This window comes from Dissoconium aciculare (genome assembly GCF_010015565.1).
Source record: "Dissoconium aciculare CBS 342.82 unplaced genomic scaffold K489scaffold_12, whole genome shotgun sequence".
Lineage (NCBI taxonomy): Eukaryota > Fungi > Ascomycota > Dothideomycetes > Mycosphaerellales > Dissoconiaceae > Dissoconium > Dissoconium aciculare.
Genome location: NW_022984962.1, coordinates 715,422 through 739,496, shown reverse-complemented (window position 1 = coordinate 739,496; position 24,075 = coordinate 715,422). Strand labels below are relative to the sequence as shown.

Here is a 24,075-nt window from a genome sequence, read left to right as displayed (position 1 = left end):
CGTACGCCGTGTTTCCATCACAGGCCCCGAGGTGAAAGGGTACCCGATGCCATGCAGAATTCGTTCAATTTGAGAGACACAAGTCGACTGCTCTACTCGGCGCCACCGATTTCGCGAGCTGTGGTAAGAAAGTACGTCAGCACGCTGTGATTTTGGGTCCAAATTCCGACGGTTGCTTCGCCAGAGGCGAGAAGAGTGGGTACTCACTGTACACCTTGCAAGCGCTGTGCGAAATGACTTGCTTGATCACACCCCGCTCCTCCAGATCCGCGAGAGCCCTCCGTGCTAATGAGCCGTTGATCTTCAGTCTGTCGACCAGGACGGCGACTGTGACCAGACGGTAGGACTGGACATCCTTCTGGAGCTTGTCGTTGATGGCCTTGTCGAGGATGACAGCGTGCTGGGCCTTGTCCTTGACTATGAGACGGAAATGGAATGTTAACTGATTGTCCCCCAAATTCGCGCGGCGGCGATTCTCGCGCAGTGGTGTATTCATCCCAACGTACCCTTGCCCTTGGACCACTTCTTCTTCTGCTTCTTGGCTCCAGTTGCTGCGGGCGCCATGATTGCGATATATGTGATTTGGAAATGTCGAACGCAACGCTGGCTGCAGAAGTGCGGGCTTGAGGATTTACAGCGTGCGCCAAGACATCAAGTTCGGGTGCGGCCGAGCGCGAGAGGTGAACCTCAACTTGTGACATGAAGTCGACACCACGATATTTGGCCAAAGGTCACATCGGGCCCAAGAAGACATAGGGCAAGATTGCATATCTGGCGGACTCTGAACATGGGTGCGCAAGAACAAGTCGAAGCTGTGCCTCTTCATCATGCGACTGCTGTGCATACAGTATCGTAGAACAATGCTGAATAAAATACTCATATTCCCATGACAAGCCTCTCGTTCATTTAGTCAAAATGTATCACTTGTGTAAATCGATTTACATGCAAGCGACTAGCAAGCAGGAATACTCCATTCTCCTGCTCGGCTTAGACAATGCTGGCAAGACGACACTCCTCGAACAGATCAAGAGCATCTACAGTAAAGACCATCACCCCAACCTGCGAACCGTTCCCACCGTCGGCCAAAATGTCAGTGTAATTGATCTACCAGAACTCTACCTCCGGATCTGGGATGTCGGTGGACAACACTCTCTTCGTGGCCTATGGCAATCCTACTACAGCAGCTGCCACGCCATTGTCTTCGTAATCGACAGTTCCGACGTCGGCGATGGCGATATCGAAAGTCTGAGCAAGAGGGGAGATGACGACGACGAAGGTCGACTTGGCGAATGCAAATTGGTCCTGGAGGATGTTCTACAGAACGAGGATACCGAGGGTGTCCCTGTGCTCGTTCTTGCCAATAAACAGGATCGCGAAGATTGTGTCGAGGTTGTACGCATAAAGGAGGGCCTGGTGCGCAGAGTCTTCGAGGGAGAAAAGGGTCAGAATGTTCGTGACAGCAGAGTCTTGCCGCTCAGCGCGCTCACTGGTACCGGTGTCAAAGAAGCGGTTGAATGGATCTGCAGCCGCGTGAAGTGGAACAAAGAATCTCGCCCGCCGGTCATGCGATGAGTCCGACTATAAGCTTTACAATGCATGACGCAAGGGTCGCACTTACACAGGAGACGTTATGAGGACCGCGCCCCGTCTCGTCGCAGAGGCTTGGAGAGCTTAGTGGCATTTTCCGTGTCTTCGCCTTGGAGTCGCGGGACTCAAGCAACGACCTGCACAACAAGGGAGCCCGGTTGCCATTTGAAAAAGTTACTCGGAATTTAATACTTCTGCATGCTGGTCATAATTGGGGTATCGTCTATCATGCAAACTCTCAAAAATGCGCCTCAATCCATCATCATACTCGACCATCATCTTCAGTATCCGAATGACTCGACTCCAGCTCCTTGCTCGGCTCCACCACATAAGTTTTCCGCTGACTGCTTCCATTGGGGACGTGGAATCTTCGGTCTGCTCTTCCGACAAGGACAATGATCAGGTACATGATCTCAAGCATAAATCCAAGAGCGTAAAAGTACGCCTTCCCGTCGTACCATGGTGGATCATTGCGGGAATGCGGCGTCAGCACCCAGGCCGTGCCGACCTTGTATCCTTGCTCGAGCACCATCAGCGTGGTCAATGCCAACAGCTTCATGACCTTGACACCCATGCTACCGTGGCCGAATTCCTCAACCTCCGAAGTCGCAGGTGTCAGAAACACTGCCGCGAGCATCACGTATGGAAGCACGCAGATGACGAGCAAATATGTGCTAACCGCGAGCTGAATATCTCTTGCTGCGAGGAGCAGACTCTGGTCGAGAGTGTAAAAGGACAAGACCGTGAAGGTGAGGAGCAGTACCACACACACGGCGATACTGGCGTACAGAGCTTTGAAGGTCACGCGCAAGATTGGATTCCAGCCGAGCCTTGGTCGTTGCGCCCGAAGGATGCGTTGCGCGAAGATTAGGTTGATGACATAGAGTGCAATGACTCCGAGATTGGTGAAGATCATTGCCGCGATTCCCAGCGAAACGTTGTCAAGCTCCGTGGCCCAAGCGATGCGCAATGCATTAGTAAGGACTCGCGCCATGCAGAAGCCGGTGAAGGCTATCGAAATCAGGAATTTGTGGCCGGCTTTCTTGTTGGGTATGAAAATGGCGGCGATGTTTGTGATAGCGCAGGTGAGGTAGAGCGCAATAAAGACGGCACTGATGGGAATGTCGGTTGTAATGTCGGGGCGACCCCCTAATACTGCCATTTGAGATGCATACGGAGGCTGTACAACCAGGGATCAGAATTCATTCACAATGTCTCAAAGCATTGTAACGGGCTACTTACTCCTGACGGTGCACTGCTTGCTCGTGGGAGAAGCATGTTGTGTATGGTACTCTCTTGTTCAGAGGCTATCCTGGGTCTGGTAGGTGCTCTGGAATGCACCGGCGACGCTCCGTGTACAAGGCAGTGAATTTGTGGCTGTGATCGTTGACATTGAGAATTTATTTACGACGGCCCACCCGATATATGTATAAAACATACTGACAAAAACACGCTGACATATCTAGATGTTGAGCTATGATGCTAGACTACGACGCTACGTAGATGGCACTGTCCTGGAGGCGATCATCATCATACCCACGGTGTTTCGGACGAAGCATCGCACAAAATCGTCGACGCTGACGCTAAGAAAGGCTCGGCCTCTCTAAATCTACCCTTTCCGGTTAGCCCACACATATAGTAAGCAGTGTCGGACAGCGGACAGTGGCTTTCTCCGGCGTCAGCGGCACAGTTCGTCCGTAGAATCATCCATGGCCGAACACGGCGAAGATCTCTCAATCACGCATCGGTGATACCCGATGATGTCGGAGACAACGCTGAAGAAAATCCGAAAGGGCACCCGAAGTTGCACCGAGTGTATGTGCGCGTGCGACACGTGGTAGGTACCGTTTGGACGTTCCGAACTGATCTCGGAGGTTAGGCCGTCAGCGCAAGACTCGCTGCATATTCACTCAGCCAAGCGACAACGTCTGTCAAGCTTGTCGCGAGAGGAACCGACAATGTATTCCACAAACTCACGTGCATCGACGACGTAGTGGCCAAGTATCGCGCGATCCGCCGTCAAATGATCGTCTGTATCGGTTAGAACAGCAAATTGCAATCATCAGCGCCCGAGTCGGACAATCAAGCAAGCCGGTACAGTCAGCAGCAGATGATGAGACCGAATCTTCTGGTGACGATGATGCCCATCAAGATCCTGATGATGCCATTGAGCTGTTAGCAAATGCTGCGACAGGTATACTTCCCGGAGGCGCGGCCCCTCCAACTCATATGCGACTGCTGTTCGATAATGCGCTCATCGATCTAAGTGATAATACTCAGCGTGACACCCAAATTCCTCAAGGCATAGAGGGTCTCGCAAACGAGGTTCGCTCTAGCTCATCACGGTATCTTTCTCAAGCGAGGAAGAAGTTGCAGCGATTGATACCGTCGCGGTCCGATGTTCACACGATTGCCACGCAGGGAGCAGGCTCTTTGCACTTCTACACCGTCTTCTTCCCTGTAATGTCTGTGATGAACAAGCCAGAAGCTATACATGAGGAATATGACGACTATATGCATGCTGCTGCTGATCCTACGGGCATTGCTGCATTTCTGTTGGTCCTCGCAATGATGATACGACAGTTGCCAGCATTAAGTCCAGGCAGCATTCTCGAGAGCGTGGGAAGCATCCCTCGATTCGTCAATACAGTGGTTCGTACAGTTCGCACCACCGTTGTGGCGTACAACAAGATCGCACCAACATTGGATGGGTTTGAAACGACAATAGTGTATAATCACTTGTAAGTCTGCAGAACGAATAGGACTCCCGACAACGCTTAGCGCCAGCACTGACAATCCAATCGCCTAGACTGCTTGCGCGTGGCGAGATTCGAGAGACTTTACTCTCACTGCGCAGCCTCGTGGCATTGGCAGAGCTTGTCAGTCTTCCGCGTGTGACATCACAACTTCTGCAGCAACAACGATTGGCCTTGGCAGATCCGACGAGTTCTCATTCTGTGACCCTGGATCAAAGAAAAAAGCTGTCAATCCTGGAGTCACTTTGTGCGTCCGATCGCATGGCCTCAATGATGTTCAACCTTCCTGCAGCGACATCAAACTTTCGATTGCCTCCACGATCTCTCCTTGAGCCCAACGGAGACATTAACCCCCAAGCCTTCGCCTTTGAGGTAGCCTCTGTTGCGACTCGTGTGCAAGACATCGATGAAGACTTTGCCTCTGGTCTGACACCTGCCGAGATCTACGACAAAGTGTTAGCCGCCGATCGCAAGTTACGCGTCTTGATCGCAAGGACTCCTAAACAATGGTGGAACAGCTTCTCGGATGAAGCCAAATGGCATTTCCCCACTCTCATTGCACAATTCTTCCTTTACTACGTCACGGTCCGTGTGCACCTCCATTTCGCCCTGAACGACAGTGACGACGATGAGGCCGACGCGGTCGGCAATGACCATGCCTGGTCGAGCACCGCCACGTACGCTTACAGCCGCAACACGTGTATTGAAGCGTGCAAAAACGTCGCCCGCCGCCACCCAAGCCTACGCGCACAACTACCTAAGGGCTTTTTCGTAGCCCGCCTCATGCACATGCAAGTCTTCACCTGCGCTACAGTGCTCCTGCTGGCGCGATACCAAAACATGCGCGCGATGGAGAAATCCGAATCAAATGCGGTACAAATCAACGAGGTTCAAGAAATGCTTGACTTGGCATTGCAAATGCTAGGTGGTCTGGAAGGCGACGCGAATGAACTCGGCGGCGAGTTCGCACGCGATGCTGCTGTGGCTTTACGCTCACTGCACTCGCTCCTCGACGACCCTACTGTTGCGCCGACAGAGAGGCTAGCGATTCAAATTCCCATGCTGGGCAAAGTCCATATCGGTCGGCGTCCGCCACGACAAGCGCCAGTTGTTCCACAAGCTACGCCCATGCCGATCTCGCCATCAGGTCTGAACACGATGCAGCTTGATCTAGCAGGCGGCGGAATATCCGCACCGCTTCCGCCCATGTATGCGCCTGCTGCGCCGGCCCCGCCTCCTCAGCAGGAGGACATGTCATGGCTGCTCGAGTTGGATTTGAACTCCGCGATGCAGAATCCTTTCATGACTGCTACGGGTGCGGAACTTGATGGGTGGATGGATTGGAGTGCCGATGGATTATACCCAGATATGCCAAGTTAGATTAGAGTTAGACTGTAACCCGAAACACGGTATTTATGCTCTTCGTCGAAAATGAGGCTTCTTATTTCCTGGGCTTGAAACGATTGGCAGCGTCCATGTCGCCGCGGCCGAGCGACATTCAGGCAATTGAGATAAGAAATCCCTCCGTTTGGGTCGTTTGGACAGAAAATCTGAAGGAAAAGTCCTTTAGAGAGAGTAATTGCAGTATTGTCAATGATCCGTAATGTTTATACAGGCCCTTCTGGCGCAATAATCCATTGTATCATCGCAAGCGGACTACCGTCACGCGCCTATCCTCCCAAATCGCACGTCTCAGCCTCTAAAATTCAGCAATGACATCGCCCTTCAGCTTTCCGCGTAGTGAGTATTTCCCCTGCAGACGGTAATATGTCAGCTATACATCATAAAGACCCGATCAGTGCCCACTCTGTGTCTGCAGCCCATCACAGCCTTTCGAGCTTGGATGTCGGTCTACTTCCTTCTCTTCGCCCCGGGACGCATTTCCAATATGCTCAGAAGTTGCGGCCATGATTGACATACCTCATGTGACTGGAAGAGATATAATGTGGCGGAAGGAATGGCGATGATGTAAACAAAAGAGAGCCAGGCAGTTCGAGGAGTCCAGCGGAAGAACTCGTGTCGCTTGGTGTACATGTCTAGTGAGAGTGGCCGTCAGCAAACATTCCTCCAGAACCTTGTCGTCGCATGAAATCCGTCTCTCCCCATTCTCTTTCCTGGTCCCACGCCTCAACGCGCGATCCTATGTCTGCCCGAGTCTTCCATGTCCACGCTCACTCCTATGCGCCTTTCCTTCCTCCCATGTCTTCCACCGGAAATCCTATATCTTGCTCCGTTCATATCTGGCTGTACACTTACTGGCATATTTGACCAAGGCCGGATCCATGTGGACGGCTGCAGATTAGAGATTCGCGTCAGTCATTGGTCCTCTAAGTAAACGTGCGGGCGCTAGATAGTCGTACTCGGCTTGTCGCCGCCAAGGCGAGGGAATGTGGGACGCATGATGACTGTGACCTTGCGTTGACGAGCAGAAGAGAGGTGTTGTTGACCGAAGAGCAGCGAGACCAGTGCCTACCTGGACCTGAAGTCGTTGGATGTCATCGCCGGCTGGCGTTGCGGAAATGTCTTGGCGCGAAGCTCGAAGCGCATTGACCACTTCCGGCTGAGCTTCAGACCACGCAGGGTGCTCTTTTGGGAAAACAGACGTACAACATTCATTATCAAATCTGGCATTTACTGGCCTTCATCGAGCGGCAGTATACCGTCGCGACTCAACATTCAGGTGATGCAGGGTTACTCGATGAAACGATCGACCGATGAGCGACTGTGATTTCTAGCGCTCGCTTGGCCAGGCGCCCAACGCAGCTCACAACATCGCACCGAAGCGATGAACGTCATGATTGCATTTTCGCATGATTTGAGTGTAAATGCTTACATGGAACAGTTTCCCTCGCAGTATGATTGGGTTGCGAACGTAAAACTTATTGAAGATGCATATCATTGCTACCGCGCGGAGCCGAGTGGATGCATATGGTTATGTTTGAGCCACTTCCATATACGAACCTCATTGGCGATCTGGCTTGACTTCGTAATGCTGTAAATGATGTGGATCGCGGGACTACTCCGTACTCTGGTAGGGCACCCCAACATGGACCTCCGAGCGCACTTCGTGAAATGTCCATAACACTTCGACCACACTTGCGAGGTGAAGCAGACTCGCACCCCTGTTTTTCAAAGTCAGTCTAGGTTAGAAACCTCGCGTGACTTTACAAGATCAATAGCGTGCGCCATCTCGCACAAGATTTTGATATTATGAGGATCAGCATTAAGAAGGATGGACGGCTTCGGGTTCCGAAACAGCATTCGTCTGGACATAGCACGCGGAAGATGTGGGTCGTGTCATGACTATGTGAGAGTCTGTGCACCTCATTTCTTGTTTCTCAAGAAGCAGCCGGGCAAAGCGCAGAGCGCGGTCGAAGTCCTGCTGCATGCCGACTTCCAAGCTCTGCAGCAAAGTGTCCACGATGGCTGTCAACTATATCCATGTTGGTCCCTGGCCTTGTTGAATGGCAGCGCGCCGCCAGCAATGCTACGTCGCATCCAGGAATGTGAATCGCCAGAATTTGCCACATCTCTCATCACAATATCTCAATCGCGTATAAAACCAGGTGTCGTCAAGGTGGCCGAGATACATTATTTTCGGATATTCAATCCTGAAATGAAAGCACCGATGAGAAATTCTTGGTACTTATGGGACCAAGGCCAGGAGATGAGGTGCAATGGGTTCTGGAAAGATTGCAGTCATGTCACAAGGATCGCAAACTTTGCTCTGGCCTCAGATCTTCTCAAATAGCTCCGGATCGACCTTTCCATTTCAGAGAAGATATATCGCAGCTTGTACCACTCGTTGATAGCTCTACACTGCACGGCGTCGCATATGTCGCTCTAAGCTATTGCTGGGGAGGACATGACAAGCACATATTGACACTGACTCAAGACAACGAAGCAAGACTCAAGAGTGGAATTAAATCAGATTCCCTTCGTTGACCGTGCAACATGCGATACAAGTTTGTCAAAAGTTGGGCATTCTTTACCTGTGGGTCGATGCATTTTGCATTGAACAAGGTCCCAGCAGCGTCGAGTGGAGCAAGGCCGCTGAAAAGCATTAGACACACGTACGGCAACGCATATTTAACCCTGAGTATTGCGTCTGCAGACTCTGCGTCGGATGACTTCCTGCACCCTTCCTTGAAAGGGGGGTATTTGCTCAAACCTTGGAAATGTGCGCTTGACGGCCTACTTCCTTACTCAGCTCCCCAACAACTCGCGGAGGCAAAGGCCGAAAGCCCGTGTGTTAGCCGTCGCTGAACATTCTAGGAGGAGTTGCTTTCGCTCAGGATACTTTATTGGTCGAGCCAAGGGCTTTTTTTGGTCGTGTTCTGAGCACCAGAATGCCTAGAATGGGACGGCGGACGACGTCAAAGACGATCTTTTTACTAACACTTTCGGTATGGAAATGTTAGATCCTTACCGATTTCGAACGATTCGATATTCGCTACTTCTCTGGGACGACATGATCTTGATGTACTCGATCCGAGACTTTACTGATCATCGCGATAGACTCCCCGCAGTATCTGGCTTAGCAGACATAATCTCTCAGTCCACAGGCGAAGAATACATTCTTGGATTGTGGACTGGTCGACTACCAGCGCAATTGATCTGGGCGGTGAATGGACCCTGGAAGCCATTTAGACAGGGAGAGACGAGCCCGCTGCGGTCATGGTCGTGGGCCAGCATAGCAGCCGCCCGTAAGATAGACATGCCCAAGCAGGTGTCCTCACGGGCTCGACTTCTCAAGCACACTACACAAAGCCCTAAAGCCACCCTTCATCTATCTGGAAGACTCCATCCATTGACAGAAGGATTGCAGCGTTTGGAAGTGTGGCATTTCGAGAGCGAGCCGGGCGTTTTCGGGTTGAAAGTATCCAAGCTGGAGAATGATCCAGAGCCCCGTTGGGCGGTCCACGCACAGAGACGATGCGTGCTCGTCTGCCTTTCTTAGAAGCGACCAATTTAAACCTGTCTGGACCAAGAGCTGCCTGATTCATACGATAGTCTTCTTTGCTTCGAAATCATCTATCTCCGATTCCTTGTGCTTCGACCGTTGTCCGAAGAGGGGGTGTAGGAAGGAGTCGGATGCGCGCCGTGGCATCGGGAGCCTGGCTTCTTCGCTGACGCTCCGAGTTTCGAACTGAAGCTTGTGTAATACTTAATGCGCAGCAGCGTGATCTGAAAATTTATACCATGTGTCATCTTAAAAATGTCATTTCAAGCGACTGGTCAACACCTGGGAGCTGCACCTTAACGCCGCTAACCCCGCGTAATAACGCTGAACCTCGGAGAAGTCTACAAAACTTTAGCGACTCGTCCGCGTTTGATAGCGTCTCTGCGATCAAACATTAACGCTTGAGAGCACGGGCTCGGCAAAATGACGCTACGGCGGCGGTTCAAAGGCCTCGCAAAGGCGCATCGCGAGGATTCGAGACACAGACGTTGATTACCACATCACCGACAGACAAAAATGTCCACTACTGTTGCAGATACCACTGCCGCGCCGGCGGCAGCATTGCCAAAGGTCACCCTTCACTGGTATGAATGTGCTTGCCCTTGATCGCGCCGTTGCGCCGCGAACGAAGCAGCACATCTGACACAACAACCTACTCTTCAGGCTCGAACAATCGCGCTCCCAGCGCATCCTCTGGCTCCTGCAAGAATGCAAGGGTATCGATCTCCAGATCAAGACCTACAAGCGTGGCTCCGACATGCTCGCCCCCGCTGAGCTCAAGAGCATCCACCCGCTCGGCAAATCACCATTGGTCACTGTCGAGGTCGCCGGCCAGACGAAGCCATTGGTGCTCGCCGAGTCGGCCGCCATCTCCGAGTACTTGACCGACAACTTTGCGCAGCACCTTGCGCCGGCCAAGTATGCGGCGGGACAAGAGCCGACTGTGGGACTCGAGTCGGAGTCGTGGACGCGATACCGCTTCTTTATGCACTATGCTGAGGGAAGCTTGATGTCACTGCTTATGGTGAAGCTGTTCATGGACCGTAGGTGTCGACAGAGCTTGCGGAATGTGCAGAGAGAACATAGCTAATATGCTATACGCAATTCTGCAGAAATCAAGAACGCCCCTCAGCCCTTCTTCATCAAACCCATCACCCGCACCATCACCGGCCGCGTCGACGACGCTTACCTGACGGAGAATTACGCCACGCACTTCAGCTTTCTGAACGAGCAACTCACGACCTCTCCCGACAACGGCGCCTTCCTGACTGGGGCTCAGCTCACGGCCGCCGATATCCTGCTCAGCTACCCCCTCGTCGCGGCGAAGGGCGACAATATGGATTTCTCCAAGTACCCGAAGCTGTCGGCGTACATCGATAGCTTGGCCAATCACCCTGGCTTTTTGGCGAGTGTCAAGAGGATTGAGGAGTTGACAGGTGAGACGTTTGTGGCGTCTCCTCGGGGAAGGAAGTAAGAGAGATGTGCACACGACAGTGATGATAAGGAATGAACAATGAAGGACTGTTTTATGATCTAGTAAAATCGTGCAAAGAGGATATGTTGAATTTCATGTCGGCAACGACGGAATATCAAACTTTTGATGCATTAGATTCATATACATATGTCAAAACATGTCATCATCATTATCGGCATTCGTCTATTCAGGCAGCAGTATTCCTCTCGGGAAGAGGGGCTGCGTTGTTCGCATTCGCTTCCTCAACGAAGCGCTTGGTACGCTCAATCTCCGCTGGCGTCAAGGGCGCAGATCCATACCTGTTGGGTGTTATTAGCTTGTATGCGCCTCGGAAAGAAGTTCGAAACCACTCACCAAGCAATTACCGCCATTCCCAAGAATGCCGCAATACAGCTGAAGACCAGGGCGACAATACCTCGAGCCGTGAAGCCCGCAGGAAGAGGCGCTACCGACAAATTTTCGCCTGTCAAATCGAAGACATTGTCCTTGTTTCCAGCCGCATTGCCCTGATACGGCACACCGGCAGCTTTGCAGGTATCGTAATGTTGCTGGGGAATCGTCTGTGTTTCGCGGAGGGTGGTGGGATCCTCGACGAAGGTAGCGATGAGACCTGTGGCGAGATGCCATTCGATATGACAGTGGAAGCTGTGGGAAGAAAATGCGTGTCAGCCAATGTTTGATGTGCAGGTTGTCATGAGATCATGGGGAGGAGAAATACTCACAGCCAGATGCCGGGATTGTCGGCCTTGAATCGCACTACGAAATTACCATTAGGTCGGACCATGAAAGTGTCGCGGCGCATCGGGATCGCAGGGAAATCGGTGTGATTGCTAGGATCGTAGTGACCAGCATCGTCGTCACTTCTGGCAACAACCTGGAAGGCATGTCCGTGCAAGTGGAAAGGGTGCTTGCCTCCATCGTCATTATTCAGGACGATCTCAACAATTTCGCCCTTCTCCAGCACAAACGAGTTGGTATCTCTACCATAGACGCGGACATCTGTGTTGTTGCTACCAACAGACATAGCAGTGTACAATGTCGGCACTTTTGGTCTGACGTAGCTGATGTCGTTGAAGAAGGCGTAGTTGGCACCGTCTCCAAGATTGTTCATGGAGAGATCGAGCTGAACGGAATGATCGACTTTGTCGTAAACTGCCATACCATCCTGCGCTTGCAGCGTAAAGTCGTCGTAATCCGTCCACTCATCAAGTTCTGCCGCAGGCGGTAATGGCGCCGACTTGTCGTAAACAAGCCAACCTGTCACGTTATAGTTGAGACCATCTGGGATGCTGTCGAAAAGGTCCTGGGATTTGATCAGCTTATAATATTGCCCACCGTGGTGTATAAAGGCATACTGTGTCCATACTGGCCATCATGGGGAAATTCGCGCCTGTGTCATTCTTCGTCGTAACCAGTACACCATAACGCATCGCAGCGGTCAGGTAAATCATGTTGGCCGATGCTGGCTCGGTGTATACACCATCGACTTCGATAATCGTCATGTTGTGGCCCTCGATCCAAAAGTATTGACTTGCGAAGGCGCCGACATTGGTGATCCGCAAAAAGTATGTCTTGCGAGGCTGGACGTTGACTTGAAGGTCCTGCGTGTCGTTCAATAGCGCGGATTTCGGAACAGGTTCGGCACCTGTAGGGTTTTTATAGCTGGCAAATTGGTCCAACAAGCCAGGCATTTGGTCGTGGTACCAATCTGACAAGGTCAAGGAAATCTCCTCATCAAATTGTCCTCGGAATGGATTTTTGGGATCGTGGACTACGAATTGTCCTCGCAGGCCGTCTGGGTATTGACCACGGCTGTGAGAGTGATACCAGTATGTGCCAGGTTGATCAATCTGATGCTATCAATGAAAGTTTCCAATCTCTCGCATGGTGACTCTTCGACCTACAGTGAAGTTGTATGTAAAACTTGATCCGGGTGGGACATCACACTGAGTAACGCCAACTGGTCCATCCATGGCATTGGTGCCATTCTGGTACAGCCCGTGAAAGTGCAGACTGGTGCTTTGATTGCCGAGCTGAGATTTCGTCAGTGTCGCACTTACAGCAACATATCGGCTGACGGACCTGATTGTGTAGATTCACGATGACATTCTCACCCATAGTGAAGTTGAGGACTGGGATTGGCCATTGGCCATTGATGCCAATGACCGACCGATCAGCCATGCCATCGGGATTGCGTCGGAGCCATGATACATTGAGATCGTAGGTCGCCGCTGAAGCAAGTCCTTGCCATACCGAGCAAATGAGCACCGTCCGAAGTAGGACGTCCATTCCACGGCCTGCCATTCTGTTTTTCTGTATGCGCACGGCGTCGCTCAGGAAATACCTGCAAGATCAAATAAACCGGCCGAGGAATACTGTTGAGTGTAGCTTCTTGGTACGATGCAGAAGATTGATTAGATTATCGCAAGATCAGACAATTGGTAATAGTTTGAAATGGTCGAGCATCGTGATCGGACGATCTCCGGGCGTGGCGTGAAGGTGCAATGCAATTCGATGCCCGAGGGCGGCGAGGGCGGGATGATGGTGGAGCGCGAAGGCATGGTCAACCAGGATTTACCAGTGACATTTATCTTATCCATCTATCCGGCTCGTTAGAGATGTTGTGGCTGCTACGCTCGGTTCAAGTCCTGCAGCGGAGCAAGTGAGGTGAGGGACAAGGAGATCTAGCCTCGAGCCAAGGCGTTCATTAGTCCCGAAGTGGAAGCGATAGCACGGCGCCCGGCGAAAGAAGTCAGCTTTCAATGCACCAATCTATGCTTCATCGATACTAGCTTATCGCCTCACGAGTTGTGAGACGGAAAAATCAGATACAGGTGTGGGGTTTTGCATGGATACATGGGACATGATATGAACTACTGACGGAGTGCCGCCTTCCCGGAAGAGCCACACAATCTGAACGAGCCCATCGTGCCGTGGTCGTTGGTTATGGAGGGTCCGATCGTCCCTCGTGCTCGGATATCCCTCGAGATTATCAGATTCGATTGATATCTCAATTTACTTTCTATTCCACCTCGGCGACTCGAACATTTCTATCCAAATTGTAGAATTCGTAACCGCTCCTGGTGAGCACTCTACGACTCAATCGCAGCCATGGTCAACGTGTTTGCGGTTCCGGGTAGGTTATATCAAGACGCGGCCGTGATCACACGCGTCCATGAATGCCTTCACACCTCGCTAACACAACGACCCAGTGTTTTTCATCTGCTTCCGAGAATGCATCGAGTGTGCTATCATCGTTTCGATACTGCTGGCATTCTTGAAGAAGACCATCGGCGGTGAAGCAGACAAAGCTGTCTACAGGAGATTACTTTGGCAGATCTGGGGTGGAGTGGCTGCCGGCATTTTCATCTGTCTCTGCATTGGAGGTGGCATGATCGGAGCATTCTACGCGTTGAACCAGGATGTTTTCGCCAATGCCGAATACTTGTGGGAAGGCATTTTTGGAATCATTGCTTCGCTGATCATTTCCGTGGTCGGGATCGGTCTTTTGCGAGTCAACAAGCTGCAAGACAAATGGAGAGTAAAGGTTGCTAAAGCGCTCGAAAAGAGACCTACGGGCGACAAAATGACCGTTGGCGCTCGAGTTAAGCGCTGGGCAGAGAAATACTGCCTGTTCATACTGCCATTCATCACAGTTCTGCGTGAAGGATTGGAAGCCATGCTATTCATTGGAGGAGTCGGTCTTGGCCTTCCAGCAACTTCCTTTCCATTGGCGGTCATCTGTGGAATTGGTGCTGGTCTCGCCATTGGATACATGATCTACAAGTGAGCAAGCAGAAACGAGACTCGAAAATAGTGATCGAGATGCTGACCGCGTCGTAGGTTCGGGAGCGGTCCCAAGCTACAGATCTTCTTGATCATCTCGACGTGCTTTCTCTACCTCGTGGCTGCCGGTGAGCCTTGCTGCAGAACTTGTACGGCCTTCAAGGGCGCTGCTAACACACCACTCTAGGCCTCCTCTCGAAAGCTGTCTGGGCGTTTGAAGTGAACGACTGGAACAAAATCATTGGTGGGGATGCTGATGGAGTCGGCTCTGGCCCTGGCTCGTACAACATCCGACAAAGCGTCTGGCACGTCAACTGCTGCAATCCGGAGATTGATGGCGGCGGCGGATGGGGTATCTTCAACGCTATTCTTGGTTGGCAAAACTCTGCCACATACGGCTCCGTGATCGCATACAACGCTTACTGGATTGCTGTCATCATATCAGTGCTTGCCCTCCGCTACCACGAAGTGCGAGGGCACTGGCCATTGATGAAGAGCAAGAAATTCGAAGCAGACGAGAAAAGGTCGGATAGTGATTCGCCAAGTCAACTATCACAGGAAAATCTCTCCGTGGAAAAGAAGGAAGCGGTGGAGGTTCGCTCGGCTCCCATCGGTGAGATTCATGATTAGATTATGGGAAGCTACGATCGTGTGATGACTGCGACGACGCTACGAGGAAATGTACTGTTGCGCTCCCATGAACCCTCGTTTGCTAGAACACGATGCGAGTAATCATATTCCCATAATCATATGATTTCGAAATCAGATCACAAGATTGCGACCTCTCCAAATCCAAATTATCTAGGTATATACTTCAGTTACAGATTATCAGGTAAGGCTTCTCGAATTCTGTGCGGGAGTAGCCGTTGGGTGAAGGCGAGAGATATACAGCATGTCAATGACATAGTTCCTCGTTCAATCATCTCATCTTTTTATTTTGTCATCCTTACGCCGCGGCCGTTGTGAACAACATGTTCTGGCCCTACCCGTGAGAGTGTGTGCTGGGTGCCTTTTCGAAGGCTTGGAATACAAAACGAATAGTACTAGAAATGGTCACTCCGAAGAAGAGCCAACGGGTTGGCACGAAGAAACCTTCCAATGGTCCCAGTCCAGCCGTGGAGATCATAGTCCCAGTCATAGAGGAACCGAAGGTCGAAATACAGGTTGATCTGAGTCTTGAGATATCGCACGCGGATCTATCACATACCGTGGGAGCCAATACAGCTATACTCAAAGCCAAGTCGGCATATTTCAACAACCTGCTTTCGGAACGCTTCGACGAAGGCTCTAAAATTACGAGCACACATGCCAAACTTCGGGAGAAGTATGGAGACATTGCGGCAGCACCAAGCGAGGAGCTGCCAGTGGTACATATCGAAGATCTTGGTCGCCTTTCTGAAGTGAAATCTATCGCAGCACTCTGCAACGACTTTTTCAATATGTTGCATGGAATCAATTTGCCCCAGGAGCCGCCGCCACCTGTCGCCAATCTCGCCAATCTGACCATTGTCGCTGATCGATTCGACGCAGTAGGCGCTTTGAGGAACTGTGTGCAGCAGAGAAAGATCCTGAGGGCAATTGATAGGAAGACAACATCTCGTGCGGAATTGGGGTTGACCGAGGAGAAGACGCGACAGAGGATGCTCATCGCTGTGTTCTTGGACGATGCGCAGTGGCTAGAGAGATACTCGACGCGGATGATTGGCAATGGTTGGGTGGGAGGAGTCGCTGCTGAGACGAGCGCACTGTGGTGGGATCTACCTATGCGGCTGGAAGAGGAACTCGCATTCCGCCGAGAGTGCATTTTGGAAACTTTCCAGTCACTGCAGATGTTCTACTTGACCTTGTATACTTCACGCGAGAGGCAGTGCAAGCTCGGCTACGATTCTTCTCCACAATGCGACACATTCCAACTCGGCGAGCTCATTCGGTACTTCACGCGCATCGGAACGATCCAAATACATGGCACAATTATTCCCACTGACGAAGCGCCTACGCATACTTATGAGGGCACTTTGCTCGATCTTGTACATACATTCCGACAAGTCTCGGAGTACCAAATCGACAAGCATCACAATCACTGTGGAATTCGTACACGGATACTACCAATCCTCGACGCGCTCGTCCTGCTCTGTTCGTTCGTTGGAATTCACGGGGAAGATTGGAGGACGAGCCGTTTCGAGGATGCGTGGCTTGACGCAAAGCGGCCTCTGCGATGCACAAAGAAAGACTTGCAGTTGCCGGTGAGCATTCCGCGGATAGAAAAATATGCTCGCGTCCGTAGATTCTTCACCGCTGTGGAGAGGGACTGGTCGGATGATGTTTCGGTAGTTCATCTTCCAGCAAAACTAAGTCTATGAGGTGTCACTTTTGATCAGGTTTCATTGCGGATGTAGAAGGGCGCCATAATGGATAGATAGCATGAAGATCTACACTTTGACTTTTCAATATTGCTGCGCCATCCCGCTGCCAGCCGATCAGTTGTTATTTGCTTTGCCGGCGCCGCAATGTCGCAGTTGCGGGCGGCGTCAGGCATGCAAGGCATGTGAGGCCGCCATCTCAAGCTCGGAGTATTGCAGCCGCCAGCGGATTTTCATTACCGCTGACTGCAATGTCCTTTCACTATTGTACCAATGACTTGAAGTATACATATTGATCCTGTGTCGCATGCCTGAACAAGCGCTCGTGTCATAAAATTTGCTTTTTGAATGCCTCATCGTAGGCTGTGTAGCCCAACGATGAGGCTGTGTAGCGCGTACCAGAGTACTGGGCCGTTGACCTTTGTGTTCACAAACAATACTGGTGAGGCAGAGCAAACACGGCGATGGTTATAAGAGGATGTAGGTTCTGGTCGATATTGAGATGTTCAGGTCACTGACAAGCGCATCTTCGCTTCTGATTATCAAAAACGAGCGCTACATAACGTCTCCGTTACAATGTCGAAGCTATTTGGAGGCTTGAAAGACAAGTTCGGCGGTCGTAGAACATCGCCGGACCGCAACTCCGTCAACACAAACTTCGATAAGGCACTACCAGGTGATGTCTTCAACGAGAAGCCTCCGGCGTATTCCCCAGCTCCTCCACCCAAGAACAACGCGACTCTCAAAGACGACCCCTATGCCTTCCTCTCCACCTTCGACACCGTCTTCGTCATCGACGACAGCTACTCCATGGGCACGCCCGTCGCCGGCTCACGGCATCGAACCTACTGGGACGAAGCCCGCGACGCCGTCGAAGCCATCACGCCCATCTGCACAGCCTACGATTCCAACGGCATCGACATCTACTTCCTAAATGGCAACCGATCCCCCTTCCACCACAACGTAACCTCCGTGTCGACCGTGCGCGAGATATTCTCCAGCATGTCCCCCATGGGCTCCACGCCGACGGGTCAATGTCTGAACAAAATCCTCAAGCCTTACCTCGATTCCTATAAAGCCAAGAAGGAGCAGACCAAACCCATCAACATCATTGTCATCACGGACGGCGTGCCTACTGACGACGACTCCGCGCCGTTGATCTTGGCCGCCAAGAAGCTCGATCAGCTCGAAGCGCCCTTGTGGCAGATTGGTGTTCAGTTCTTCCAGGTCGGCAACGATGCCGGTGCGTGTGAGCACCTTCGCCGTCTGGATGACGATCTGAAGGATCTCAGCGGCGATCCGCATATGCGCGATATCGTCGATACCGTGTCATTCAAGGACCTCCATGGCTCTGGTCTGACTGGCGATGCCATCCTGAAGGTTGTCCTCGGGGCTGTCAATCGTCGACTAGATCGACAGAGAATTGGGACTTCTCGCTGAATGAAGTGACAAATTTGAGTTTGATCTTATTCATCCCTTTGGGTGTTTCCCCTTTTGAGCCTCTTGGGCACTATCTGGCCACGATCCCGCACACGCGATCATTGGACGAGCATTTGTGGGTGCACGTGCGCCCTGCTCACATCGCGAATGTGATCGTCCGCATCGCAGCACGTCGGTGTTGCATGTGCAGCCATCAACGCCGCGCCCTTCTAACATCGCTGCCGAACAGGACTTCGGTCTCCATGTCCCTGGTTCGGGACTCAAATGAAGGTCCTTGCCAACAAGAGTATCTTCTATCTCGAGGTATCGCAATCCAAAAGTTATGTTGTTACGAACAGGCAGGTGATTGATCGCGGTGGTTTCTTGGGAGGCAAATACGTGGACTTGACTTCAAGCGTCGAATTGCCTTCGTTCGTTCCGTTGCCCTCTTTGTGGGTTCTTCTGCATAGATATTATGCTAAATAATCATCTTTCAGTATTTCCAACACCTTGCAGTGTCGTAATCTTTGGCTCTCTTCGTAGTCGTAGTCTTACAACCCCACGAGAGTGAGAGCGATAAATGGCGAACCAGAAGTGAGGTTGTCATCCACAGGTTGCGCATCGTTGCTTGTTCGGACACCCCTATAGTACTTCTCAGATCTCTTCACTACCTAAACATGCGGGTATCTCGCAACATACGGACACATCACTAAATACCAATCATTTTCTTCTCACCAGCCTACCAATCCACTACATCAGCCAACGAAGATGCAGTACATTCCTCTTCTTGCTGTAAAACTGTTGTACAGAAGCCGACAGAACCCTAAGACTTTGTGTAGCCATCTCGAGGGTTTCTCGACCACCGTGACGACCAGCCCAAGCACAGGCCAAAGATATCCTGCCGAGGAAGCGAGATGGGAGGGTCGGTTCGGATTGCCAGTATGCTCCTCCCGTTTATCCGACAGAGCTTTGCCTCGAAGTAGGGTTTTTGCTGTAGATCGATGAGAATGCGTTGCTCAATGTACAGTACAATATACATTCAGAGAGTCAATAGATTGCGCCTCAAAGCTGTAGAAAAGTACAGACACTGCCTGTCACCCGTGTGAGTGCAAGCAGCAAGCTCTCTACAAGACAAGGTTTTCTGAGAAAAGTTTGATCGGATCCAGAGGCCGAATTGCTTGCTGGCAGCAGGACGTCGTGGGTCTTGTTTGCCATGGTAAAGCATATTCAATCGATACATACTTTAGTCCTTGCATACCTAGGTATGTGTTCGGGATCTCGCTTTGCGCACCGTCAAGCCGGGGACGCTCGCTGGACGATCTGTTCGATGTACATCTGAAGCTTAACCTGGCATGACGAGAGGGCGTTTTGTCTTCACAAGATTTGTCACCAGATTGTCGGACAGCTCCGACGCAGAGCCATTTTACCTCAAACTTAAGTAGTAGCACGATCCGCGGACGTCTTCAAAAGTCAACGGCGTTCGCTCTCGACTCCTCTGGACCATTGCTAAAGATGATAATGACGCCTCCAAGCACCGCGCGGACATGAGGGGCAAGATCTCAGCCAAGATTCCCCACTGACAACGCAAAGCCGTAGTGATACCCAATGGGCAGACTTGAAGATGTCAATCGTAGCACAATGTCTTATCAATCGACGTCGCCAAGATCCGTGAAGTGAGAGCGATCCACCTTCGCACAGAATTCGTATCCACGATTGTAATCTTACAGTATGCAATATGCAATCCACCTGCAGGCTCGGAAAGGCGACAGGTACGGTACCAGCCCTGGTCGTCTCTTACGTCTGATCTGCAACGCCAATTCCTGAGAGTGGGACGTCCTACAAAGACAAGCTTACTTGTCAGACATTCAATCCTTCTGAACCTTGCGAGTAATTTGACATTATGCGGGAGGGAGGATTCCCACAGCTCCAGACACGTATGTTACCTTCGATGTGATACCTGAGTAGTATGCAATGCGGCAGAAGTTGCAGAACGTGACGGCCCAGTGAGAACCCCTCCTGTCCCAATTCGGATATATTTCCGGTTGGAACTTACCCAGACCCAGGTGGACTTGAGAGGAGAGTAGGTACCGTACGTGTCATGTCGTGTAATTTGTAGACGAGCGGATACACCGAAGGAGAGACGCGCATGCAGAACCTGATGACGCCCGGGATTTACTCATCCGTTGAGGAGATCATTGCAAACACCATGATAGTACACATTGGCTGCTGGATGTGCGAATTTCGGAGAGAGAGAGAATCTGATCAATTTTTCAAAGTACTCTTCAATCCTGGCGGATGGGGTCTACGTGCATATCGGTCGTCGTAAGCACTATCGTCACTAGATGACGCCGTTTCTCCTGCACACGTCGTCTAACATGCACCTTTCCTGTCTTTGCGACAAGATCTCGTCCTCATGAGATTGATAGAACGACAAATAATCTATCTCACATACCTCTCATCCTGAGTCAGGCGGAATTTGGCGGGAAAGTTTTACGCCAATGCCCGCTGCTGCTCACCCGTTTTCAATAGCGGGGACAAGCAGGGCGGGGGACATTTCGCTATCGGTAAAAATTAATACAGTATTTCTTGATGATGATGATCCAGCGTCCTGCCGTAACCCACCTAAGATCATCTTGTTGCAGATACAGATCACAAAAAGTAACATTCCATGCGCACCACCACAACCTCTCGCTCATGCACATTAATTTCCTTCAAACCGGCGGGAAATTGGCGTCCCGTGATCCTCGTAGAGCCTCGTAATTCTCGCTCACCGGATCAATGCTCCGCTATGGATTCATGATCAAAACATTCGTTGTTTCATTGCCTCCTCTACTGTTTTCCCTGCAAAGTTCTTACGACGAGACCTTGAACTGCACTTCTCCATCCTTCACAAAACCCAAAGTACCACTCTTACAGATTTGACTCCTCTCTGGGACATCCTCGTGAATTGTACAGTCCTCATCCTGGTATCACTTGCTTATCTTCTTCTCTTCGGCCGAGGCTCGTCAACACCTCACCGTCAACACCATGGCCGCCAATTCTGACTTGCCGTCAATCAGCCATGCAACTCTCGGACAATCATACTGCGAGCGGTCATACCACCCCGACATCTCCCCGCTCGCGGCTTACCTACTTCGTTTGATGCACTTCAAGCAAACGAATCTCTGTGTCTCCGCAGACGTTACCACCAGCGCCGAATTGCTCCGTGTGGCAGAAGAGGTCGGCGATCACATTTGCATTCTCAAAACACACGCCGACATCGTACGTGATTTCGGTGACCGGACGATCAGAGGATTGAACGAGGTCGCACGGCGAAGGAAATTCTTGGTGTTCGAAGACAGGAAATTTGGCGACATCGGCAGTAGGTCATCTTCCAATGCAATTCACTCAGGAGATTAAGAGCTGTGGGAAAGTGAGGATATTGTCGGGATTTGAAACTTATTGGTTTTCTTTACAGATACTGTACAGCAGCAATACGTCGGAGGTCCATTGACCATTGTGCGCTGGGCACCGATCGTCAATGCGCACATTTTCCCTGGTCCTGCTATCATCGACGCCCTGGAGCAAGCAGCAAATCAAGCGATAGTGGCTTTCAACAGTTCGGTGCACACGGATATCAGTGCTTCCCCTGCACCGTCAGTGACCGACTCTCTGGACGAGCCGATTGACCTCGAAGCTTTAGATCGGGATGACCCTGGTGAGAAATCGGAAGAGGACATTTATGGAGATGAATACCAGAACACCTACGATGCCCGCTATGCGCGCAAGCAGTCTGTTGTCTCGGTCAGCACCACAATCAGCATGAAATCCGAGGTCCTTAGTCCTCCTGCTGCCCACCATCGCCCATCGGTGTCACACGACCTCGCGAAGTATCACGACAATGGCAATCTTTCCCCGTACAGCAACAACGATCACAGTGCCGACTCATTCTACCAGAATGCCACGGTCAACAACAACACCAATGCTCCCCTCGACGATCATACTTCAGATCCGGCCGACCGGCAAGCCATGCTTGACCACTTAGGCCCACCGCCCTACCTGCGCTCCCTCCTTCTCCTTGCTCAAATGTCATCAGCGAACAATTTCTTCACAGCACCATACACCAAAGCTTGCCTCGAGCAAGCTCGCCTTCATCGGGGCTTCGTTATGGGGTTCATCGCACAGCAATGTCTCAACGAACAACCCGACGATATATTCATCACCATGACACCTGGTGTGCAATTATCTGCCGGCGGCGATGGCATGGGTCAGCAATACAATACTCCATCTGTGGTGGTGGGAGAAAAGGGAACAGATGTCATCATCGTCGGTCGTGGGATTTTGGCTGCTCCGGATAGAACCAAGGCAGCGAGGGAGTACCAGAAACAAGGGTGGGAGGCCTATCTGGCTCGTGTGAGAGGTCGGCGAGCTGAAGCTTCCGGTCAAGCAGGACCGAATGGGGTGCAAAAATGATGAGGCGGAGGGCTGATTTTGAAAATTCGACAAAAGTCTTCAACAAGGCAGTGTGTTTGGAAGGAGACAGCCTCCGACGGGATGTCAACAGCCGTTGTTTCCAGTCGGGAAAATGATCGATTCGCAGCAACGAGCTTTGAGCTATCGCTAGTCACGATGAAGGGCTGTTGACCATGATGAAATCAAGACCACCGAAGGAGATGCGACGTCGCTCAACGAACGTTACACGAGAATCGAAGAGCACACTCGCGTTACCTACAGGAGCGGCTTCGCGCTACAACGATGCATCAAGAACCCACTTCTGACATGCCAAATTGCTCGATAACCGAGAAGAGAATCATATCATGCAGGTCAAGAGCACATCTCATGTGACAACCGACCACGTCCAATTACCAACGTTGCAAGTTAACCACAACATACCGTTGAACCACGCCAGAGACCGAGCTGGATGAAGTCGGTCGTCTCGTAAAATGCTTTGAAGGAAGCCTGAAGCGATCGTGCAGCTGCTGCGGTTACTGGAAGTTTGGAATCCCTTGGGACTGCCCACATCCGTAAATCACTAAGCATTCAGAGGCAGACATGCTTCTTGCTCCACCTTCAAGATCAACAGAGTCCAGCTAAGAGCTCATCCCAAACTATGTTGCGAACCTGGCGTTTGACCAGAATATGGTTCGGACTACACCCGACGGAAGTTCTCGGCTTACGGCATAAGTTCGAAGCTCGCGCGCAGAAGAAGTCAAGCAATCAATCGTATAGAAGCAAAAATTGCATCTGAATGGGAGTGAATATCTTTTAGAAAGCAGTGGGTCCTGGTTCTACAGTACGGGTCATTGAGAATTTCATGCTTCACGCTGCTAAAACGCGAGAGAAAGCGACTATGAAACAATCATTACCGTATGATATTGATTGAGAGGTGATAAGTATCGCTCTGGAGAATATTTTTAAACAGCTTGCAAACCTCTCCACGATGAAGATCAATAGTATCTATGTCGTGAATAGAGTTCTTGGTGCTGTTTGTTAGAATTCGCCTCGGAATTAGCGAGCGACATCGACGTGTTGCTCCTTCTGCTGCCTATCACGCAGATCTACATTTATCGTTATGTTACGAGGTATAGCTACAGAGAATCTACTGTTTGTCAATATCAATGCTATTTTATCTCAATAGTTAGTCGCGGGCGATGTGTCACCCGTGGGAGGGATAATCCCCTTCGTGATATGTTCTTTCATGACCTCCGCGGAGGTGTGTGGCCCGTGCATAGCTGCACACGATCAATGCCA

General features: G+C 51.2%; 13 protein-coding genes across 13 annotated transcripts; 9 read left to right on the top strand and 4 right to left on the bottom strand.

Moving 5' to 3' along the window:
• Positions 1 to 92: 92 nt before the first annotated feature.
• Positions 93 to 564, bottom strand: K489DRAFT_412644 (ribosomal protein S25; the record flags this gene model as incomplete). The annotated part of the gene is made up of 3 exons (XM_033607955.1): positions 93 to 118; positions 208 to 417; positions 507 to 564. 3 exons carry the CDS (start codon positions 562 to 564, stop codon positions 93 to 95), a joined length of 294 nt encoding a protein of 97 aa, XP_033457011.1.
• A 351-nt stretch (positions 565 to 915) lies between these two features.
• On the top strand, positions 916 to 1,577 carry K489DRAFT_344124 (ARF/SAR superfamily; the record flags this gene model as incomplete). Its single annotated transcript, XM_033602313.1, has 1 exon — positions 916 to 1,577. One exon carries the CDS (start codon positions 916 to 918, stop codon positions 1,570 to 1,572), a length of 657 nt encoding a protein of 218 aa, XP_033457010.1. The 3' UTR covers positions 1,573 to 1,577.
• Positions 1,578 to 1,737: 160 nt separating this feature from the next.
• Positions 1,738 to 2,943, bottom strand: K489DRAFT_383527 (uncharacterized protein). The gene is made up of 2 exons (XM_033605625.1): positions 2,830 to 2,943; positions 1,738 to 2,767 (listed from the first exon to the last, which is right to left on the bottom strand). Exons 1-2 carry the CDS (start codon positions 2,863 to 2,865, stop codon positions 1,850 to 1,852), a joined length of 954 nt encoding a protein of 317 aa, XP_033457009.1. The 5' UTR covers positions 2,866 to 2,943; the 3' UTR covers positions 1,738 to 1,849.
• Positions 2,944 to 3,304: 361 nt separating this feature from the next.
• On the top strand, positions 3,305 to 6,095 carry K489DRAFT_403975 (uncharacterized protein). The gene is made up of 3 exons (XM_033607104.1): positions 3,305 to 3,402; positions 3,467 to 4,328; positions 4,397 to 6,095. The coding sequence occupies exons 1-3, from the start codon at positions 3,345 to 3,347 to the stop codon at positions 5,721 to 5,723; spliced, it is 2,247 nt and encodes a 748-aa protein (XP_033457008.1). The 5' UTR covers positions 3,305 to 3,344; the 3' UTR covers positions 5,724 to 6,095.
• Positions 5,883 to 6,719, bottom strand: K489DRAFT_63035 (uncharacterized protein). The gene is made up of 3 exons (XM_033608779.1): positions 6,600 to 6,719; positions 6,264 to 6,379; positions 5,883 to 6,096 (listed from the first exon to the last, which is right to left on the bottom strand). The coding sequence occupies exons 1-3, from the start codon at positions 6,625 to 6,627 to the stop codon at positions 6,043 to 6,045; spliced, it is 198 nt and encodes a 65-aa protein (XP_033457007.1). The 5' UTR covers positions 6,628 to 6,719; the 3' UTR covers positions 5,883 to 6,042.
• A 739-nt stretch (positions 6,720 to 7,458) lies between these two features.
• K489DRAFT_62955 (uncharacterized protein) lies at positions 7,459 to 8,164 on the top strand. Its single transcript, XM_033608777.1, has one exon. It carries the CDS (start codon positions 7,576 to 7,578, stop codon positions 8,092 to 8,094), a length of 519 nt encoding a protein of 172 aa, XP_033457006.1. The 5' UTR covers positions 7,459 to 7,575; the 3' UTR covers positions 8,095 to 8,164.
• A 415-nt stretch (positions 8,165 to 8,579) lies between these two features.
• Positions 8,580 to 9,340, top strand: K489DRAFT_62949 (uncharacterized protein). The gene has a single exon (XM_033608776.1). It carries the CDS (start codon positions 8,752 to 8,754, stop codon positions 9,301 to 9,303), a length of 552 nt encoding a protein of 183 aa, XP_033457005.1. The 5' UTR covers positions 8,580 to 8,751; the 3' UTR covers positions 9,304 to 9,340.
• A 361-nt stretch (positions 9,341 to 9,701) lies between these two features.
• On the top strand, positions 9,702 to 11,011 carry K489DRAFT_383522 (uncharacterized protein). Its single transcript, XM_033605624.1, has 3 exons — positions 9,702 to 9,890; positions 9,970 to 10,349; positions 10,419 to 11,011. Exons 1-3 carry the CDS (start codon positions 9,823 to 9,825, stop codon positions 10,778 to 10,780), a joined length of 810 nt encoding a protein of 269 aa, XP_033457004.1. The 5' UTR covers positions 9,702 to 9,822; the 3' UTR covers positions 10,781 to 11,011.
• Positions 10,852 to 13,408, bottom strand: K489DRAFT_383521 (multicopper oxidase). The gene is made up of 6 exons (XM_033605623.1): positions 12,863 to 13,408; positions 12,685 to 12,813; positions 12,136 to 12,630; positions 11,503 to 12,083; positions 11,135 to 11,425; positions 10,852 to 11,079 (listed from the first exon to the last, which is right to left on the bottom strand). Exons 1-6 carry the CDS (start codon positions 13,082 to 13,084, stop codon positions 10,968 to 10,970), a joined length of 1,830 nt encoding a protein of 609 aa, XP_033457003.1. The 5' UTR covers positions 13,085 to 13,408; the 3' UTR covers positions 10,852 to 10,967.
• A 203-nt stretch (positions 13,409 to 13,611) lies between these two features.
• Positions 13,612 to 15,386, top strand: K489DRAFT_362592 (plasma membrane iron permease). The gene is made up of 4 exons (XM_033602663.1): positions 13,612 to 13,916; positions 13,993 to 14,566; positions 14,624 to 14,694; positions 14,754 to 15,386. Exons 1-4 carry the CDS (start codon positions 13,892 to 13,894, stop codon positions 15,194 to 15,196), a joined length of 1,113 nt encoding a protein of 370 aa, XP_033457002.1. The 5' UTR covers positions 13,612 to 13,891; the 3' UTR covers positions 15,197 to 15,386.
• A 118-nt stretch (positions 15,387 to 15,504) lies between these two features.
• On the top strand, positions 15,505 to 17,003 carry K489DRAFT_383519 (uncharacterized protein). The gene has a single exon (XM_033605622.1). It carries the CDS (start codon positions 15,616 to 15,618, stop codon positions 16,924 to 16,926), a length of 1,311 nt encoding a protein of 436 aa, XP_033457001.1. The 5' UTR covers positions 15,505 to 15,615; the 3' UTR covers positions 16,927 to 17,003.
• Positions 17,004 to 17,631: 628 nt separating this feature from the next.
• K489DRAFT_304582 (uncharacterized protein) lies at positions 17,632 to 18,342 on the top strand (the record flags this gene model as incomplete). The annotated part of the gene is made up of 1 exon (XM_033600516.1): positions 17,632 to 18,342. A coding segment is annotated over one exon (711 nt), but the record flags the coding sequence as incomplete, so codon positions are not given.
• A 2,648-nt stretch (positions 18,343 to 20,990) lies between these two features.
• On the top strand, positions 20,991 to 22,797 carry K489DRAFT_362583 (Orotidine 5'-phosphate decarboxylase; the record flags this gene model as incomplete). The annotated part of the gene is made up of 3 exons (XM_033602662.1): positions 20,991 to 21,706; positions 21,803 to 22,158; positions 22,282 to 22,797. The coding sequence occupies exons 1-3, from the start codon at positions 21,373 to 21,375 to the stop codon at positions 22,795 to 22,797; spliced, it is 1,206 nt and encodes a 401-aa protein (XP_033456999.1). The 5' UTR covers positions 20,991 to 21,372.
• Between the last annotated feature and the right edge of the window lie 1,278 nt (positions 22,798 to 24,075).

Bases quoted from the DNA above. Each gene is read 5' to 3' on its own strand.
- K489DRAFT_383527 (XM_033605625.1), bottom strand. From the start codon at position 2,865: ATGCTTCTCCCACGAGCAAGCAGTGCACCGTCAGGA. The intron at 2,768-2,829 runs GTAAGTAGCCCG...CTGGTTGTACAG, and splicing joins CAAGCAGTGCACCGTCAGGA to CCTCCGTATGCATCTCAAAT.
- K489DRAFT_63035 (XM_033608779.1), bottom strand. From the start codon at position 6,627: ATGGATCCGGCCTTGGTCAAATATGCCA. The intron at 6,380-6,599 runs GTAAGTGTACAG...CACTCTCACTAG, and splicing joins GGCCTTGGTCAAATATGCCA to ACATGTACACCAAGCGACAC. The intron at 6,097-6,263 runs GTATGTCAATCA...TACCGTCTGCAG, and splicing joins ATCTCTTCCAGTCACATGAG to GGGAAATACTCACTACGCGG.
- K489DRAFT_403975 (XM_033607104.1), top strand. From the start codon at position 3,345: ATGATGTCGGAGACAACGCTGAAGAAAATCCGAAAGGGCACCCGAAGT. The intron at 3,403-3,466 runs GTATGTGCGCGT...CTCGGAGGTTAG, and splicing joins CACCCGAAGTTGCACCGAGT to GCCGTCAGCGCAAGACTCGC. The intron at 4,329-4,396 runs GTAAGTCTGCAG...CCAATCGCCTAG, and splicing joins ACAATAGTGTATAATCACTT to ACTGCTTGCGCGTGGCGAGA.
- K489DRAFT_62949 (XM_033608776.1), top strand. From the start codon at position 8,752: ATGGAAATGTTAGATCCTTACCGATTTCGAACGATTCGATATTCGCTA.
- K489DRAFT_362592 (XM_033602663.1), top strand. From the start codon at position 13,892: ATGGTCAACGTGTTTGCGGTTCCGG. The intron at 13,917-13,992 runs GTAGGTTATATC...ACAACGACCCAG, and splicing joins CAACGTGTTTGCGGTTCCGG to TGTTTTTCATCTGCTTCCGA. The intron at 14,567-14,623 runs GTGAGCAAGCAG...ACCGCGTCGTAG, and splicing joins ATTGGATACATGATCTACAA to GTTCGGGAGCGGTCCCAAGC.
- K489DRAFT_383519 (XM_033605622.1), top strand. From the start codon at position 15,616: ATGGTCACTCCGAAGAAGAGCCAACGGGTTGGCACGAAGAAACCTTCC.
- K489DRAFT_383522 (XM_033605624.1), top strand. From the start codon at position 9,823: ATGTCCACTACTGTTGCAGATACCACTGCCGCGCCGGCGGCAGCATTG. The intron at 9,891-9,969 runs GTATGAATGTGC...CCTACTCTTCAG, and splicing joins CCAAAGGTCACCCTTCACTG to GCTCGAACAATCGCGCTCCC. The intron at 10,350-10,418 runs GTAGGTGTCGAC...GCAATTCTGCAG, and splicing joins GGTGAAGCTGTTCATGGACC to AAATCAAGAACGCCCCTCAG.
- K489DRAFT_383521 (XM_033605623.1), bottom strand. From the start codon at position 13,084: ATGGCAGGCCGTGGAATGGACGTCCTACTTCGGACGGTGCTCATTTGC. The intron at 11,426-11,502 runs GTGAGTATTTCT...TTCTTCCCACAG, and splicing joins GACAATCCCGGCATCTGGCT to CTTCCACTGTCATATCGAAT. The intron at 11,080-11,134 runs GTGAGTGGTTTC...AACACCCAACAG, and splicing joins GGAATGGCGGTAATTGCTTG to GTATGGATCTGCGCCCTTGA.
- K489DRAFT_62955 (XM_033608777.1), top strand. From the start codon at position 7,576: ATGGACGGCTTCGGGTTCCGAAACAGCATTCGTCTGGACATAGCACGC.